Raw genomic sequence first — 17,775 nt, 5'->3', positions numbered from 1 at the left:
TTCTGTGATATTTTCTAAAATGAATGCTGTGACCCTGAGTTGGAGGGCTTAGTTCTATTCCAGTGTCCCTTTTATTTCTGAAGTAGTTCACTTCATGGACAAAACTAGGCTGCGTTCCCAGCACCTGCCACAGACTCATCATCACGTCTGGAGCACCTGTACCACTTTCATTACTCACCGCCTTCATTCAGAATGGAGGGGCTGTTAATATGATGTATACAGTAGCTTCAAAATCTTATTCCCAAGAGCACATACTTCACAATAATACGAAAGACCTGTCTTCCTTTCCTGAGAACTAGTAAAGATGTAAGATTTAATTTGTATATTATGTAACTGTATCCATATATGTTATATAATTGTATCCATACTTATTACCACATTTAAAATGATAATGAGTAAAGAAAATACAACTCTGAATGTTTCATCTTTTTTCTACAAACTTTAGAAGTGTAGCAGTAATCAGAATCTTTGTAAAACCTAGTCATTTTTGGAAACGAGAGGCCTGAGATGAGTTCTTAGAATTGAGCCAGCCCTGCACATTCCTGTGTGTAGAAATGTGGAGGACATGCTGGAGTCAAAGGTGACTTGCAGGATTTGGATTTCAGCAGCTGAAGAGATGGTAGTGCATTTATTGAGATATTAATTTGGGTACTAATGGCCAGGGTATATACCTGATAACCAGATCCACAGGGGTGATTGAGAGACAGCAATCCAGTGAGACAGAACATGAGCAGAGTGCCAGGACCACTGACAAAATTCAGTTTTAAAGGTAAAAAAGAGGGTGATGAGCCCCAGCCAGGAAAACTGAGAAAAAGAGCAGGGAGGGTAGTATGGTGGAAATCAAGGAAAGAGAGGCTTTCATGAAGGCAGAAAGCTCTTTTAAGCTGCTGAGAAGCCAAAGGAAGAGAACCAAGGAATATCCACTGAAGTCCTTGGCATGGAGGCTGTTAGTGACGTTGGCCAGAGTAGTTCCAGTGGACAGTAGAGTGGCATGTGTATTTTCACACGATTCTCTGCGGTCGGGAATCAGCCTGCCTTTAGTTCACTTAGCAACGTGGGACTGTATTTTCAGCATCTAGGACAGATTCTGCATTATCAGACACTGCTACTCTCTTTAAGTCTTAGAAAATTCCATCAGGAAAATGAGGCCATGTCACTGTAAAGGCAGCTAACAGTGTTAACACCACTTACTTTCAGATAGGATTTTCTGTTTTTCTATTTACTGCCCTTCTTTGAGTGGGCTATGAAGCATGAGTCATGTGAAATCATGCTCATTGATGGGGAAACCACTTTAAAATGTGATTGAATAATACTGCTAGTAAATACCTATAGAACAATTTGAATGAATGGAGTGCTGCCACTAAAGAGATGGTGAGCTGCATTTGTTAGGAACGGGTAGGTCAACTATGGTAGGATTGTTAGGGTAAGAGATACTTCAGATCATTGCATCTGTTATCCTGACCCTCTGAGTGGGTGCTGGAATATTGCAGAAATGGCTAAGGGTAGGTATGTAGTGGGGGGAATTCCAGAACCTTTCTTAGATTCTTGGCTTGTGCTTATCCTTATGCCCAGAAGTCTGTCCTCTCCTTCGGCCCCATCCCTTTTCCTTTTCATCTGTGACTTTCTACTAATCCTTCAGCTCTTATCTTAAATATCACTTTCCCAGAGAAGCTTTCTCCGATCCCCCAGAAGAGAACAGTGCTCTCTGGTTTTATGCTCTCTTAGCACTCAATACATTGCTTTTGCAAAATTCTTATCAGAATTGCAACAGGATTATTTCGTGTGTAATTATTACTTGCCCCTGTCATCCTGCCATGGTGAATTCCACGTAGGCACAGACACGACTGTCTTGTTCACGACAGTTTTCCTAGTGCCTAGCGACTCAGTGTCATTCTATATTTGAATGAAATGATGCCACTGAAAAGCGTGGCCATAGGATGGATTTCTGGTAAGAGAAACTCTGGGACTGAAGTTTTAAGGTGACTGCAGAACACATTGTATAGCTGGTGTAAGGGCCTGTTTGCGTGACTCCCAGGGATGTCTGGGTAATTGGGTACAGCATGAACAAGTTTCCCAACAAATTGGAAGTTGAGTGATGTCACTTTAGGTGACAGTGGACACTAATGTGAGCAGAGGTACAAAGGCAAAGGGGTGCTGAAGTTACGCAGCAATACTAGGATATAAGGAGATTATTTAGATGACTCATAATATGTTTATATTAATTGCATTTTTTTGTTATGATCAAATAAAGACAAATATTTTGACATAGAATTTCAGACCTTTGGTCTATAGCCAGCCTGCACCCCCACCCCAGCAGGATCCTGCCCACTAGTGGCTCTCCCAATCTGCTCTTCCTTCTCTACTAAAAACTTCTTCCCTACTTTCCAAATTTAGCCCCCATGCTCTTTCTTGGACTCCTGGTTGCAATATTTGCTTTCTGTTGCCCAGAAGAGGAGTGACATATTGACTGCCCTTCCCTAACATCCATCCTAGAACAGATCTAAGCCTTTGTTGACTCTGTCTCTAGTAAGGAAATTTTTGATGGCAGACGGTGAAGTTCTTAGTGCGTCACCTTGGTTAATAAAAAAAATACATATTTTATTATTAAGGGGTTGACTGAACTTCTCTCTTTGTGACTTTGGAAGTAGAATGTGCCATGAAAAGGCTCACTTTTTTACTGGTTAACTAACTTTCTCTCGCACACTCTTGTTATGCAGACACTAATAAATAAAGGAAAGTAATAAGAATTTTCTCAACTCTCACAACCATACTTTTTGCTGTATTTTCCAGTCCCTGTCCATATGCAGTGATATTAACTGGATCCAGTTGTGAAGTGCACTTCTTTTTTATGCTACATGATGATCATAGTTCAAGGAAATGGAAGTAATTGAGATACGGGAATATCTTGGGTAATAACGGCTTTTTATTTGGATTGTTTCCCTTTAGGAAAGACACTGCTGATCCTGTAACATGGAGGACTGCCTTCATACCTCATCTGAGAATCTGTCCAAATTGGTCAGCTGGGCCCACAGCCATGGGACTATTTGCAGCCTCATTCCTAACCTGAAACACTTGCTTTCGGAAGGTTCCCATGGGAACCTGACTGCAATGTGGGGCTGTAGTGCCGGGCATGCTTATCACTGGCCACTGACAGCTACTTGCAGAGCTGGGTCCCAAGAAAGGGTCTGTTTCCAGGATAACAGAAGTTTTAACTCTGATAGTCCCAGTATAATCGGAGTGCCCTCTGAGACACAAACTAGCCCAGTTGAAAGGTACCCTGGGAGACCAGTGAAAGCGAAGCTAGACTGTAATCGGACCAGAGACTCTTGTGACTTCTCTTATTGCAGTGAGCCCTCTGAACTGGATGAAGGTGTTGAAGAGTATGAAGATGAAAACACCCTGTTTGACATGGTTTGTGAGTCTTCTGTTACAGATGAGGATAGTGACTTTGAACCCCCAACCCAAAGGCCTCAAAGCATTGCTCGAAAAAGGCCTGGAATAGTCCCGTCTTCTCTGCATTCAAGCTCCCAGGCTCAGATGGTTGATGAATGCAGCAATGATGTCATCATCAAGAAAATCAAACAAGAGATTCCTGAAGATTATTACATTGTGGCAAATGCAGAGCTGACTGGAGGAGTAGACGGACCAGCCCTGTCGTTGACGCAGATGGCAAAACCCAAGCCTCAGACTCATGCTGGTCCCTCCTGTGTCGGGTCTGCTAAGCTAATTCCCCATGTAACATCTGCCCTCAGCACAGAGCTAGACCCACATGGTGTTTCTGCATCCCCCTCTGTGATGTCCAGACCAGTGGTCCAGAAGACTGCCAGGGCACCTCTGGCTTCACCAAACAGAGGACCCTCCGGTACGCATGGCACCAACCAGCAGGTGGCCATGCAGATGCCTGTGAGCACATCCCATCCTAACAAACAGATCAGCATCCCTTTGTCTGCCCTGCAGCTGCCTGGACAGGATGAGCAAGTTGCTTCGGAAGAGTTCCTGCCCCACCTGCCCAGCCAGGTCTCCTCCTGTGAGGTGGCCCTTTCTCCCTCAGTTAACACAGAGCCAGAAGTGAGCTCCAGTCAGCAGCAGCCCCAGGTGGCCCCAACCATAACCACCGAGGCCATGGCACAGTGCATACCAGGTATGGCACGGGAGGTGACACTGAGTCCCTCATCCACTCACATCAGAGAATTCTGCGCCGCCAGCACTTCTGAAACCATAGGCTCAGTTTGCTAGACTTCAGGCCTTTATTATTCTCAGAAAGATAGAAATAGTGAAATGGGTTACATCCAGGTGATGCTATAAAGGAAATTTGAGTTGAGGCCATCCATCCAGTTGATACACCTCAAGGCTGGGAGGACAGCTGTAGGATTGTGCTGTTGATAATGCATGGCTAGGTTTAAGGTTTGTGTCTGATCTTAGGCTGAATTTTTATAAGTGAAGTTATTTTTTAAAAAAATTTTATGCTGTCCTATTAGTATCAAGGTATTTGGTTGCTGTTTGAAGCCAAAATGATGGTGTTACGCATATGACAGTAGGCCTAATGCTTTTCCATTATTACTTATTTGTCTGAACGAGCTTGGCATTTCTATTTAGTTTAGTTGGTGTGGCAGTTTAAAACAAGTTTTTTTAAAAAAGAATTTGCTCTCTTCTCTCAAAATTTAAGAGAATCAGATAGCTTGTATGTCTGGATTATGTGAGTCTAACTGGAATGGATTGGGAGGACAGGGAAATAATTTTCCGTGACTCTAATATCTAATGTTCTGTAATTTTAACGTTCAGTACTTAACTTAATCTGGGTTATTATTATATGAAGAGGGTTTGGATGTCGTGCTTTTAGGTTCATGATTCAAATCTAATGAGCCAGAGTTGGAAATATGGACAAAGATAACCAGACATACAGAGGATATAGAAAGCAGAAGTTTGTGGCACATTTTGGTTTCATTTTAGTACAGGTCAAGAAAGTCATGATTTTGGGAAAAGCTTCCTAGAGGCCTGAGGTACCTGTGCCTTTTCCCTGCAACTTCCTACAATTAAGTTGGTTTACAAAATGCTTTCCCAGTGTTAGGATCAAACCTAAGATCACCAAAGGAAACCTTTGATTTATGATCTTCCTAACACAGTTATGGTATTATAATAAAACATACAATTGAAAATATATCTTGATTTGAAATTGTACTTTTCAGTTTTTCTTTCATTTAAAAATACTAGCTTTCTTGAGATATAATTCACATAACCATAAAACTCACTCTTGCCAAGTATACAGTTCAGTGGTTTGTGGTATATTCACAGGCTTGTGCAACCATCACCACTATCTAATTTCAAAATTTTTCGTTACCCCAGAAAGAAACCCTATAACCATTAGCAGACAGTTTTTCCTTCCGCCCAGCCCGTCATGCACTAACCTACTTTCTCTATGGATTTGCCTATTCTGCAGATTTCCTACAAATGGAGTCGTATTAGCCTCTTGTGATGGCCTTCTTGCACGTAGCATATTTTTAAAGATTAATCTATGCTGTAGCATATATCAGCATTTCTTTCCTTTTTATTGCCAAAATAGTATTTCATTGTATGGATAATACTGTGTGTTTTTTTTCTTTTATCAGTTGATAGCCCATTTTGGGGCTATTTTGAGTAATGCTGCTAATAGCATTTGTGTACTTGTTTTTGTTTGGACATATATTTTTGTTTGTCTTGGGTAACTACCTAGAAGTAGAAATGCTGGGTTATATGGTAACTCTATGTTTAACTTTCTGAGGAGCTGCCTTTAAACTGTTTTCTTAAGCAGCTCCACCATTTTACAGTCTCACCAGCCATGTAAAAGGTTCCCATTTCTCCACATGCTCCCCAACGCTTGTTATTTTCTATTTTAAAAAAATCAGTCATTCTGTTTGTGTTAAGTAGTATCTCATTGTGAATTTTTGTGCATTGCCCTAATGACTAATGATGTTGAACTTTGTTTCTTGTGGCTATTGACCATTTGTATATCCTCTTTTGAGAAATTCGCATCCTTTGCCCATTTTCAATTAGACCGTCTTTTTATTGGCAAGCTCTAAGAGTCCTTTATGCATTCAGAATGTAAGTCCTTTATCAGACACATGATTTGTAAATATTTTCTCCCATTCTATGAGTTGTCCCTCCTCCGTACTTCCTCTTCCCCTTTTTCTCCCCCCCACTTTCTTTCTTTTTTAAAAGATTTACTTCAATCATTTAATAACAATATGGTCTTTGGCTAATCTTCACATCATTAGACACAATGTTATCTTTATTAGGTTGAGAAAGTCTTAGCACTAGGAAATCTGATTCTTGATACCTACAGGATACACGTAGTACCTTTTCACTTAAATTGCTGTGAATCTGGTTTATCTGTTTCTCTCCTCCAACCACCACCCTTAAAAAATATATAGGAGACTGAGCCCGACAGAGTTTTCTGCATTCTCATTTAATGTATATTTGAGGGTACAGTTACCTTTTGCAAAGTGAGTCAGTGTACCAAAACAGCATAGTAAGACTATTTGTATTGCACAGCTTTCCACTAACTTCCCCCTGCAAAGCAAGATGCAAGATTTACTTGTATCTGCCTAGAGGATAGTAAATGAGACATTGGGGCTCTTTATTAAACCAAATATGAGTGTCTTACTATGTAATTATTTTGGAAAAGAAATTCAGCCTCTTGGAAAAATATTTTAATCTATTTAATGTTGTATAGATGACATTTTCTTAGTTTTTTTTCCTTTTCTGAATGAAATTGCACTTTTAAGATAGCTATAAAGAGCAAACATGGCCAGGGATAGCACATAAGGTATACAGTTGTTAAACTATGATTTGGCTTTACTGTTACAGGGAGGATTAGTTTAGCTTGGAATTCAACCTTTAAGAAAAAACAGTATGAAGAACTGGTGGTGGGAATTTCCTAAGAAATGATTCTGATATTTTGATCCATTGTTCTGTGTGAGAATATTATATTGCTAAGATACTATTGACTTTAGGGAAACACTATTTGGATTGAGAACATCAATGGGACAGATTGAAATCTGACATTTTTCTAATGGGAAACATAAAGAAAGTTAACTTATATTTTATCTTGTTCCACAGAGCCCAAACTAGGCTTTGTGCTATAAAAATTTTATTTATTTGTTTTGCATATTTATTTATATTAAATAGTTGTTCTAGAAAAGTTTTATTTATTAATAGTCTTCATTCTAAGCATAGATTTTTAAAGAAATGTAGAACCCAGCACATCCAAATATATGTGAATAAATAGTACAGATGGACCTTACACAGGTATTATGTGAAGTATTACTTGGGACTAAGCAAAGAAGAGAGGTTCTGAAAGAACTAGGGGAAAGCAGAATGGGTACATTTGAAATGGGTATTGTATAGGTTGGAGTCTTTATCAGATCATTGTAGAAATATACTGCATATGTTTGAATAGTACATTTATTTATTTATTGCTTTGCTGGCAATATTTTTTTCCTTTTTTATTGCATTTATTGGGGTGACATTGTTTAATATAATTATACAGATTTCAGGTGTACCATTCTATAATATATCATCTGTATATTGTGTGTTCACCACGCAAGTGGCGATATTTTTTTTTGATATTTTTAATTAATTCACTTTTATTGTATTTCTTCCATTACCATTTTTTCCCCTTGTATACCCTCCTGTGCCCTGCGATCACCACACTGTTGTCCATGTCCATGAGTCCTTTTTTTTTCTTCTTGCTTGATCCCTCTACCCCCTAATTGCCTCACTGCCCAGATCTGTCAACCTGCTATCAGTGAGTCTGTCTCTATTTTGCTTGTTAGTTCAATTTGTTCATTAGATTACACATGAATGAAATCATATAGTATTTGCCTTTCTCTGACTGGCTTAATTCACTTAATCATAATGTTCTCCAGGTCCATCCATGCTGTTGCAAAGGTTTTAACATTTTCTTATTTTTTTATGACTGAGTAGTATTCCATTGTCTAAATGTCCCATAGTTATTTTATCCATTCATCTGGTGATGGACACTTGGACTAATTCCATATCTTGGCAATTGTGAATAATGCTGCAATGGACATAGGGGTGCTTATGTTCTTTCAAATTAGTGTTTTGGGTTCCTTCAGGTAAATTCCCAGAGGCAGAAATACTAGGTTATAAGGCAATTCCATTTTTAATTTTTTGAGGTATCTCCATACTGTTTCCCACAGTATCTACATCAATCTGCATTCCCACCAACAGTGCAAGAGGGGTTCCTCCCTCTTCTCTACATCTTCACCAGCACTTGTTGTTTGGCAATTTATTGATGATAGCCATTCTGACTGGTGTGAGATGGTATCTCATTGTGGTTTTAATTTGCATTTTTCTGATGATTAGTTACATTGAACATCTTTTCATATGTCTGTTGACCATCTGTATGTCCTCTTTGAAGACGTATTTATTCAGGTCCTTTGCCTATTTTTTAATTAGATTTTTTTTTGGTGTTGAGTTCTATAAGATCTTTATACATTTTGGACATTAACTCCTTATCAGATGTATCGGCGAATATATTCTTCCATTCCATGGGTTGTCTTTTTATTTTGTTGATGGTTTTCTTTGCTCTGCAAAACTTTTTAGTTTGATGTAGTCCCATTTGTTTATTTCCTTTTTTGTTTTCCTTGCCTGAGGTATATATCAGAAAAAATATTGATATGGACAGTATCTGAGATTTTACTGACTATATTTCCTTCTAGGGTTTTTTATGGTTTTAGGTCTAACATTTAAGTCTTTAATCCATTTTGAATTTATTCTTGTGTATGGCACACAAAGGTGACTTAGTTTCATTTTTCTGCACACATCTGTATAATTTCCCAATACCACTTACTGAAAAAACTGTCTTTAGCTCATTGTATGTGCTTGTTTCCTCTGTTGAATATTAATTGACTATAAAGGAGTGGGTTTATTTCTGGGCTGTCTATTCTGTTCATTGATCTTTGTGTCTGTTTTTATGTCAGTACTGTGCTGTTTTGATTACTATGGCCTTATAGTATAGTTTGATATTAGGTAGCGTGATTCTTCCAATTTTGTTCTTCTTTCTCAAGATCACTGTTGTTATTCAGGGCCTTTTGTGATTCCATATAAACTTTTGAAATATTTGGTCTAGTTTTGTGAAACATGTCATTGGTATCTTGATAGGGATTGTATTGAATCTATACATTGCTTTGGGTAGCATGGACATTTTAATGATGTTAATTCTTCCTATCTGTGAACATGGGATGTGCTTCCACTTAATATGTATCTTCTTCAGTTTCTTTTATCAGTGTCTTAGAATTTTCCAAGTATAGATTTTTTATATTCTTGGTTAGATTTATTCCTAGGAGTCTTATCCTTTTTGAAGCAATAGTGAATGGGATTGTTTTCTTTCTTAATTTCTTTTTATGAGAGTTTATTTTTGGTATATAAACATGCAACTGATTTCTGGATATTAATTTTGTATCCTTCTACTTTACTGAACTCGTTTATCAGTTCTAATAGTGTCTTGGAGGAATCTTTAGGGTTCTCTGTGTACAGTATCATGTCATCTGCACATAAAAACAGTTTTATTTCTTCCTTTCCAATTTGGATGCCTTGTATTTCTTCTTCTTGTTTGATTGCTATAGTTAGGACTTCCAGTACTACATTGAATAAGACAGGTGAAAGCAGACAACCCTGTCTTGTTCCCAATCTAAAGGGGAATGCTTGAAGTTTTTCTCTGTTGAGTATGATGCTGGCAGTGCATTCGTCATATATGGCCTTTATTATGTTTAGCTATGTTCCCTCTATTCCCACTTTGCTGAGAGTTTTTATCATAAATGGGTGCTGGGTTTTATCAATTGCTTTTTCTGCATCTATTAATATGATCATGTAGTTTTTTTCCTTCATTTTTTTTGTGTGGTATATCACATTTATTGATTTGAGAATGTTGTGCCAATTTTGTATTCCCAGAATAAATCCCACTTGATTGTGGTGTATGATCTTTTTGATGTATTGCTATATTCAGTTTGCTAATATTTTGTTAAGGATTTTAGCATCTATGTTCAACAGGGATATTGACCTATAATTTTTTTTTGTAGTGTTTTTATCTGGTTTTGAAATTAGGATAATGCTGGCCTCATACAATGACCTTGGAAGTCTTCTCTCCTCTTGAATTTTTAGAAATAGTTTGAGAAAGAGACGTGTAGGTCTTCTCAAAATGTTTGGTAAAATTCACATGTGAAGCCATCCAGTCCAGGGCTTTTGTCTGCTGGGAGTTTTTTGATTACTGCCTCAGTTTCACTAGGTGTAATCTGTCTATTTAGATTCTCTGATTCTCCCTGTTTAGTTTTGGAAAATGTACAAGGTCTGTCTGGAAAAAGTCCAGCCATTGTTAATATAATGAGAACGGTTTGCACGACATCAGTGGTACCTGACAGCTAAGAAGTGTGGACTGGAATTTGCATGCATAAACAATGACAAATTCACTGTACTAGTTGTGGGGATGCCCTAGACACTGTTGAGTGAGCATGTGTACTGTGTGGCCATCACATTCAAAACAACTGAGCAAGTAGAGCAATGAATCTGCATCAAATTTTGTGTTAAGTTTGACATTCCTCCGTGGGAACTGTTTGAATGATTCAGAAGGCCACAGCTGTTGGCAAGTGATGAGTAGCAGCTTTATCATGACAATGTGCCCATTTGTGGGTCACATCTCCTGCAGAGTTTTTTGTCGGAACATCAAATTACCCAGGTGACTGAGGCCCCCTACAGCCCAGATTTGGCACCCTGCAACTTCTGGCTTTTCTCAAAACTAAAATCACCTTTGAAAGGGAAGAGATTTCAGACTGTCAGTGAGATTCAGGAAAAGGCTACATGGCAGTTGATGGCGATTGGGAGAACTCTCCGAGGTCCTGAGGTACTACCTTGAAGGGGCCTGAGGCATCATTGTCTGGTGTACAATGTTTCTTTTAGCTTCAATCAATGTCTCTTTTTCATATTTCATGGCTGGATATCTTCTGGACATTCCTCATGTGTTCCTAGGAACTTAATCCATTTCATCCAGGTTGTCGAATTTATTGGCATATAAGTTGTTCATAATATTTTCTTAGAGTCTTTTATAATTCTTTGGTGTCGGTTGTTACTTCTCCTCTTTCATTTCTGATTTTATTTGGGTCCTCCCTTTTTTGTCTTGATGAATCTGGTTAAATGTCAATCTTGTTTATCTTTTCAGAGAACCAGATCTTAGATTCATTGACCTTTTGCATTGTTTTTTAGACTCTATTTTGTTTACTTCTGCTCTGATCTTTATGATTTCCTTTTACTCACTTTGGCCTTTGTTTGTTTTTTGAATAATATTTTAAAATAATTTGACAGGTGACTATTGAGTCAGCAGAAACAAAGAGAAATTGTTCCATTTTGTTTAGTTTTAAAGATGCCATTTAAATTCTATTCCCCTAATGGAAAAAGGCATCCTTATTTTTGTTCAGAATTAAACTCACAAACTTACAAAATTTTAATCAAGGTGTGGATAAACTTATTAATTTTCACATCAGTTCTATCATACTGCTCAACCCAAATCTTAGCAAATTTTGATGAATAAAGAAGACATACATTATTAGAAGAATTATGACTGTCTCCCAGTAGCTTAGATTCTATTTTTGAGGTTTTTCATTTGGACACTTGTCATAAATTTAAATCTGTATTGCATTGTAAGTTGAGAAGCAGTTATCTGGGGAATGCAGCATCCACATTCTGGGGCATGTTGTTATTTCATCTGGGTACCCAGTAACTTGAAACACTTCCTGTGTGAGAGAACTCCATTCTTTGTACACCTGCACTTCCCAATTGGAAGGGCCAGAAACTTGCTTTCCAGGTTTGTACTTCAGTGAGGGCAGTCCTGTGAGTCAAATGCACTCACATTGGACTATTCGGAAGGACTTACAAGAATCTGTTTGGCAAATACAGTCAGTTTTTAGAGGCAGCAGGAGCATCCTCCCAGCAGCAGTTCCAGTGTCAGAGGCCCACTCTAGAGTGTTGATTTCTGGGCTGTCCCCACCAGAACAAATCTGTGGTGTGGTCAGGGAATTACTTGCAGACACCTCCAAGCCTGATTTAGTGATGTTCCAGGAAGTTTTGTGGCCTTTATTCAATTCTTTTTTTGCCTAAGCTAGCTAGACTGGGCTTTCATTTTTAAAAAACAATCTAGAGGAGCATAACATCTGAATCTAGGAAAGGTATTAACCTCTCCTGAGTGTTGCAGGAAAATAAAATAATTTTCTTTTTGCCACTAGGTTTGTATTTTCAGCTAAAATAAATGACATCTCCTTGGTAAGTAACCACTGGTGTGATGGTGCTTCTTATTGTGTGCTATGTTGCTGTACAAACGGTACAAGCATCCCACAGGATGGAAGAGACAGCTTCTTCTCACACTAAACCTTCCCCCCTTTCCCAGTGGGGGTTTCTACTGAAATGTGTCCTTTGTGGGGCATTTCCTTTTAACACATTCTCTGAGCCTAGAATGGGAGAAGGAGGTACTTAGTGCCTTTGCTTCCAGCCCAAGGCTTTAAGGGCATTCCGGGAAATAAGAGAAATCCCAGTTGGAACTTCTTACCACCATGTTGCATATGTAGTAAAAGTTAATTTTGAATTATGAGTTTTCCCTTAGGTGTACCTTTTCTTATGTCAATTCACATGATACTACTATTTCCTGAAATGGTCCATTTTATTTCTTTGCCATTTCCTAGATTGGTCCCTTGTGAAAGGACATCGTATTACTAAGAGAAATTGAACAGCAAAATCACCAGGAGGTAGCCCACAAGTAAGGTTGTGTTACACACACAAGTAAGGAGGATATATAGGACTCTGGACGTTGATATTTTGTATTGCCTCGTGTATGTCATTTCTTTCCTTCTTTTCCTCCGCCTTCCATTATTTCTCTTTCTCCTTGCCTAATTTCCTTCAGTTGCCATCAGTAGTGGTAGTAATGTGGGGAGTTTGGTAAGGTCTGGTGAAGGGGAGTGAGCTTTATTTCATTGGGCCTCTTAGATGAAAGTTATTGGACTAGATGCTTAACTAATTTATTCGTGTTCATACTGAGGGAGGCTTTCATGGAACTGTGCAGCACCCTTGTCTCCAGTCCCAGTGTCTTGCACATTGTTCGCACGTGGCTATTGTGTTGGTAAATAATTGATGGCAAGAACACATCCTAGGGAAAAATTACATACTTGGTCCCAGGAGTTTCCAGGACTCAACTGCTTGATGTTAGCAACCTCATCTAAAAGCAATAACCTGGTTTCATTCCTCCACTCACCTAATTGTCAGTGAAGAAATCAGTCCTTCTCCCCAATAAGATAAGGGTCTGCATGTCCATGGGAGGAGAGAGCACGTGAAAACCTTGATGAAATCATGGATCCCTAAAGTGTTACTGAACTCTGTGAACCCTTTCGGAGTTGCACCATCAGCACCCCTTTCCGTAGCCTTTTGGAGGCTACCTTCCACCCTCTGCTGAGGGTCACAGCGTCTCGTTATTTCCTCCCTGAAGGTCTCCAGCTCTTGGCTCTCCTTTATGAGTGTCACAAGATCTTCTCTCCCCTGTCACAATGCCCTTCCCCACCAATGGAGCAAAGTGCAGCTCTCCGAGTGGCGGTGGGGGTTGTGCTAGGTTTTACTGTGTGTAGGGGAAAGCCTGTAGTCATGATGCTTTGATGGAGCTGGACATGGTCCTCTCCAGCCCCTGGCTTCTGAGCACTCCCTGCCTTCCTTCCTGCAATGCAGTTCTTAGAAAACAGCTTTAAAATTAGTAGTTTTTAGCTTTGTTTTCTACACTGGGGGAGAGGTATGGGAAGGGTGTATGTGGTTAACTACCATCATTCTTTTGAAACAGAATTGACTGTATTGTCATGTATTAATATTTTCCAGGTATTTATGTTTTTATAAAGACAGTTTCACCAATAGTGAAAGCCCGTTATATCTTACATAACATACAACATGTAACGTATACACCTTATTATAAAGCTATGGTGATTAAAGTGAAATGGGCTGCCACAAAGCTAGACAGATGGAACAGTGGAACAGCACATATATCCCAGAAACACACCCACACATACACAGGAACTTTGTGTGAAAGAGCTGTCATAACACGTCGGAGGGAGAAGAACTCACCAGCCCATGAATGGTACTGAGCATTGGCCACCTGTGTGGAGCCAAATAAAATTAGATCTTTACTTCACGTCAGACATGAATAAATCTCTTTGAAAGATCTGATGGTGGGGATATAAAACTTAAAATGGATGGAAATCTTGCAAAATGGCTTTGGTGTCAGGATGAGATTTTTAAACATGACACACAAAAGGCACAAACCATAAAGGAAAAAGCTGAAAATGCGGACAGCCTTAAAATAAAAATCGTATCTGGGACGGGGCTGTCCTGGGTCACGTCAGTGTGCGTAGCCAAAATACTCATGTACGGAATAGGTGAAGAACCGCCACAGATCAGCAGGACAAAGGTCAAATGATCCACTAGCAAAGTAAGCAAAGGTCATGAAGCACTCCTAATAAGAAGAAACCTATGTAATCGATAAATATGTGAAAAATGCCCAACCTCACTTGTAATCAGGGGAATGCAAATTGAAACAACAATGAGGTATCAGCAGAAAGGCAAAAATTATTCATTTTAACTGCCCTAAGTGTTGTTGAAAGTATGGGCAAGTGAGGGCATGCTGGTGGGCGTATAAATCAGTGCAGCCCCTTTGGAGCGCAATTTACAATATCTGATAAAGTGAAAGATGTGCATATCATATGACCTAGGAATTCAGTTTCTAGGCATCTGCCCTAGAATAACTTTCACAAATATATGTGAATACATATCAATATATATATTCCTCAAAGGGACAAATGTACTAGGGTGTACTTTGCAACTTTGTGATAACAAGGAAAAAATCAGTTACCCACCCCAGTGTCTATCAGTAGCTAATGTGATACAGTTTTCAATGGAATATATGCATCAGCCAGATCTGCATTTATTAATGTAGATAAATCTTGAAGACAGCATTACAAGATAATTTAGAATTGAATATAAAAAGAATTGGAATTTGGAACACCATACCTTTTAAGAAAATACAACATTACTGTGTATTGGTATATGTTGCACACAGAATTAATTGTGAAGCATGAAGTGAAGAGAGTTACCGCAGGTACATGATAGTGGTTCCCTTTGGGGAGGAGGGGGTATGGGGATGGGTGCACAGGAAACTTGAACTGTGTCTCTAAAGTTTTCCTTTTAAAACATGTAAAAATATTAAAATTAGAAGGCTGTCCCATGTGAGAAGACATCTGAACATTGCATTTTAAAGAGAATTAAGCTGGAATAGAATGACTGATGTATTAAACATGTATTGACTGATCCTGTGAAATATGTAAGAAATACGAGACTGAATTCCTCATCTTGGCATACATAGTCCTTGATAGTTTGGTGTGACGGAGACTCCCCAAGTAACTAGTAAAATTATTTTGTTTATAATAATAAATAAAAAATATGACACAATATTAACCAAATATTAATATTACTGTTAAATCTGAGTGACAGATTTAAATCTGAAGGAACATGAGTTTGGGCCTCTTATACAAGAGGCTCATATAAGCACAGGGCTTAATTTTAGAAATCCAGACACAGTTGCCTGGATTCAAATCCCAGCTTTGCTACTTGTTTTCTGGGTGACTTCGGCAAGTTACTTAACCTCTCTGTGGTTTAGCCTTCTCATCTGTAAAATGAAGAAAACAATGTATCTATTTTATAGGGTTGATACAGAATTAAATTAATTTATAAAAAGCCCTCTGATCTGTGGTAAGCATCCTTTAATATTCTGTATATTTTTCTGTATATTTTAAAATGTGAATACTTTTAAAATACAGGTTGTGAAGCATAAATAAAATTGATTGCAGAATTATCGGGGCATTATGACATTGTTATGTTATTACTGAACATAGAGAAGTTTTTTGTAAGAAAGTAGAACTTCACCAACATTGTCTTCTCTTATACTTGTTTATGGACAGAGAATTTGAGAATTAGTCATAAATTCCAATGCTATGGCTTCCCTCCTTATGACTATGATAAGATGCTGTCTTGGGGAATTTTATTAAGTTCTTTTGCTGGAGTAAATAAAAAACAAAAACAAAATGTCCTCTAATAATCTGTCGAGCACTTTTATTTCCAGGATCAACACTGCCTGAATTCCATGAAGAAAGAGGTCGTTTCCTTTATTTTACTGGTAGGAAATGAGGCACAAAATAACTAGATGACTTGCTTGGCGTTACAATGGGAAGAAACTTGGTCTCCTCCTTGTTAACTGAGAGGGATGGAGTGAGTCACTGCTCTGCACCGTGATCCCTACCTCTGCTCGTCTTGGTGCAGGAATAGCCTAAACCGCTGATTGCTTCCCTTCCCCTTTCATTTTCAGGTCATGTCTATCACTTTTCCAAAGCTTAGGCTGCTAAAGTACATCCTAAACAGATCATCCGTTTTTTCTGAGAATCGTTTTTAAAGGACCCAGAGTTGAATAGAAGGATTCATTGTACCAGGAGCAGGGAGACATGTGTCTCAGTCTCTTTTTCTACTGCGCATCTGGACACATCACTTGCCCTTCAACTTATTAAACATTTTTTTCAGGATCAACCATATGACAGGGCTAGTGAAAATACAGAGATGAATGTCAAATTTCCTACTCCTGGAATATCATTCTTTAGAAAAGGAGGCTGGCAAGCCAACAACTCCACTTCCAAGTATATAGAAAGAGGTATATAAAATGCAGTGAAACATAGCTGAGGAGCAGTTGACTCAGCATTGCGGGACACGGGGAATGGCATTTCAGGTAGCTGGAACACGAGCAAAGGCATTGGACATGGACGTATGCAGACTACTTACGGAGGCAAAAATTCGAGTGTGGCTTGAGAGTAGATTTCAGAGGAGTCGGGAGAGTCGCTGCTGGAGAGGCGGGCTGGAGCCATTTGGGACAGGCTGTGCAAGTGAGGTCACGAGTGCCCTGTGAGGGGAGCAGAGGGACACACTGACAACAGTGGAAAAGTGGAGACGGAGGCACAAGAGCCGTCATATAGGGCATTGCAGTCATCCAGGTGGGGAATGGCAGTAAGTGCTCAAACAACGTGACCGTAAAGGTGTCGGAGAGAAGGAGACAGGTTCAGGTTTTCAGGAGTTAGAAAGTTACCTGGATGACCTCTGAGTGTTTGGCCTCTTAGGATCTCTGTTGTGTCCCTATGTTCTCTGTCAAAAGGCACAGCACTGTTTTAGGCAACACCGAAAGGGCTTCAGGACACAGATATCTACACGGAAGTCAATTCTCTGTGTGTAGGATAAAACAGTGTTAGGAGAGCTGACACACGCCATGACCGTTCATTCAGCCATCCATTCATTCAGCAAACATCTGGTGGAAGACCACAAGTCGGCTCTCCGAGTACAGCAACGGACGGGGCTAAAGCGGGTTCCTGTTCTCACACCGCCCAAACTCTAACACGGGAGACAGCGACACTTGCCCTCTCAAAGCACCCCTGATTAAAAAGAAACAAAACGGAACCAAGGTGCTGTTCAACTGTGAATGACTTTGTAAGACTAAATTGATTGCCTTTAGATAATACATTTCTGAGATGATATATGACTAAAAGTGGTTAAATGAATAATTAAGCCAGCATGATAAATGAAAGTCAGGTCTTTCTTCGCTGGGAATTAAATGTGCAGAGGCTACAGGCAATGTATTCCACATCATAATTTATTTGAAACAAGTTT

General features: G+C 39.1%; 1 protein-coding gene across 4 annotated transcripts in view; it reads left to right on the top strand.

Annotated features, from left to right (window-relative positions):
* Positions 1-17,775, top strand: part of KIAA1958 (KIAA1958 ortholog) — a 107,947-nt gene that overhangs the window by 40,532 nt on the left and 49,640 nt on the right. For all 4 annotated transcript variants that reach the window (XM_053921754.2, XM_053921756.2, XM_053921753.1 and 1 more), the window contains exon 2: positions 2,947-4,141. In XM_053921754.2, coding sequence (XP_053777729.1) covers positions 2,971-4,141 — 1,171 coding nt within the window. In that variant the 5' untranslated portion in view covers positions 2,947-2,970. The remainder of the gene's footprint in view (positions 1-2,946; positions 4,142-17,775) is intronic.

Source organism: Desmodus rotundus, chromosome 1 (genome assembly GCF_022682495.2).
Source record: "Desmodus rotundus isolate HL8 chromosome 1, HLdesRot8A.1, whole genome shotgun sequence".
Lineage (NCBI taxonomy): Eukaryota > Metazoa > Chordata > Mammalia > Chiroptera > Phyllostomidae > Desmodus > Desmodus rotundus.
This window is presented reverse-complemented; position numbering and strand designations above follow the sequence as displayed.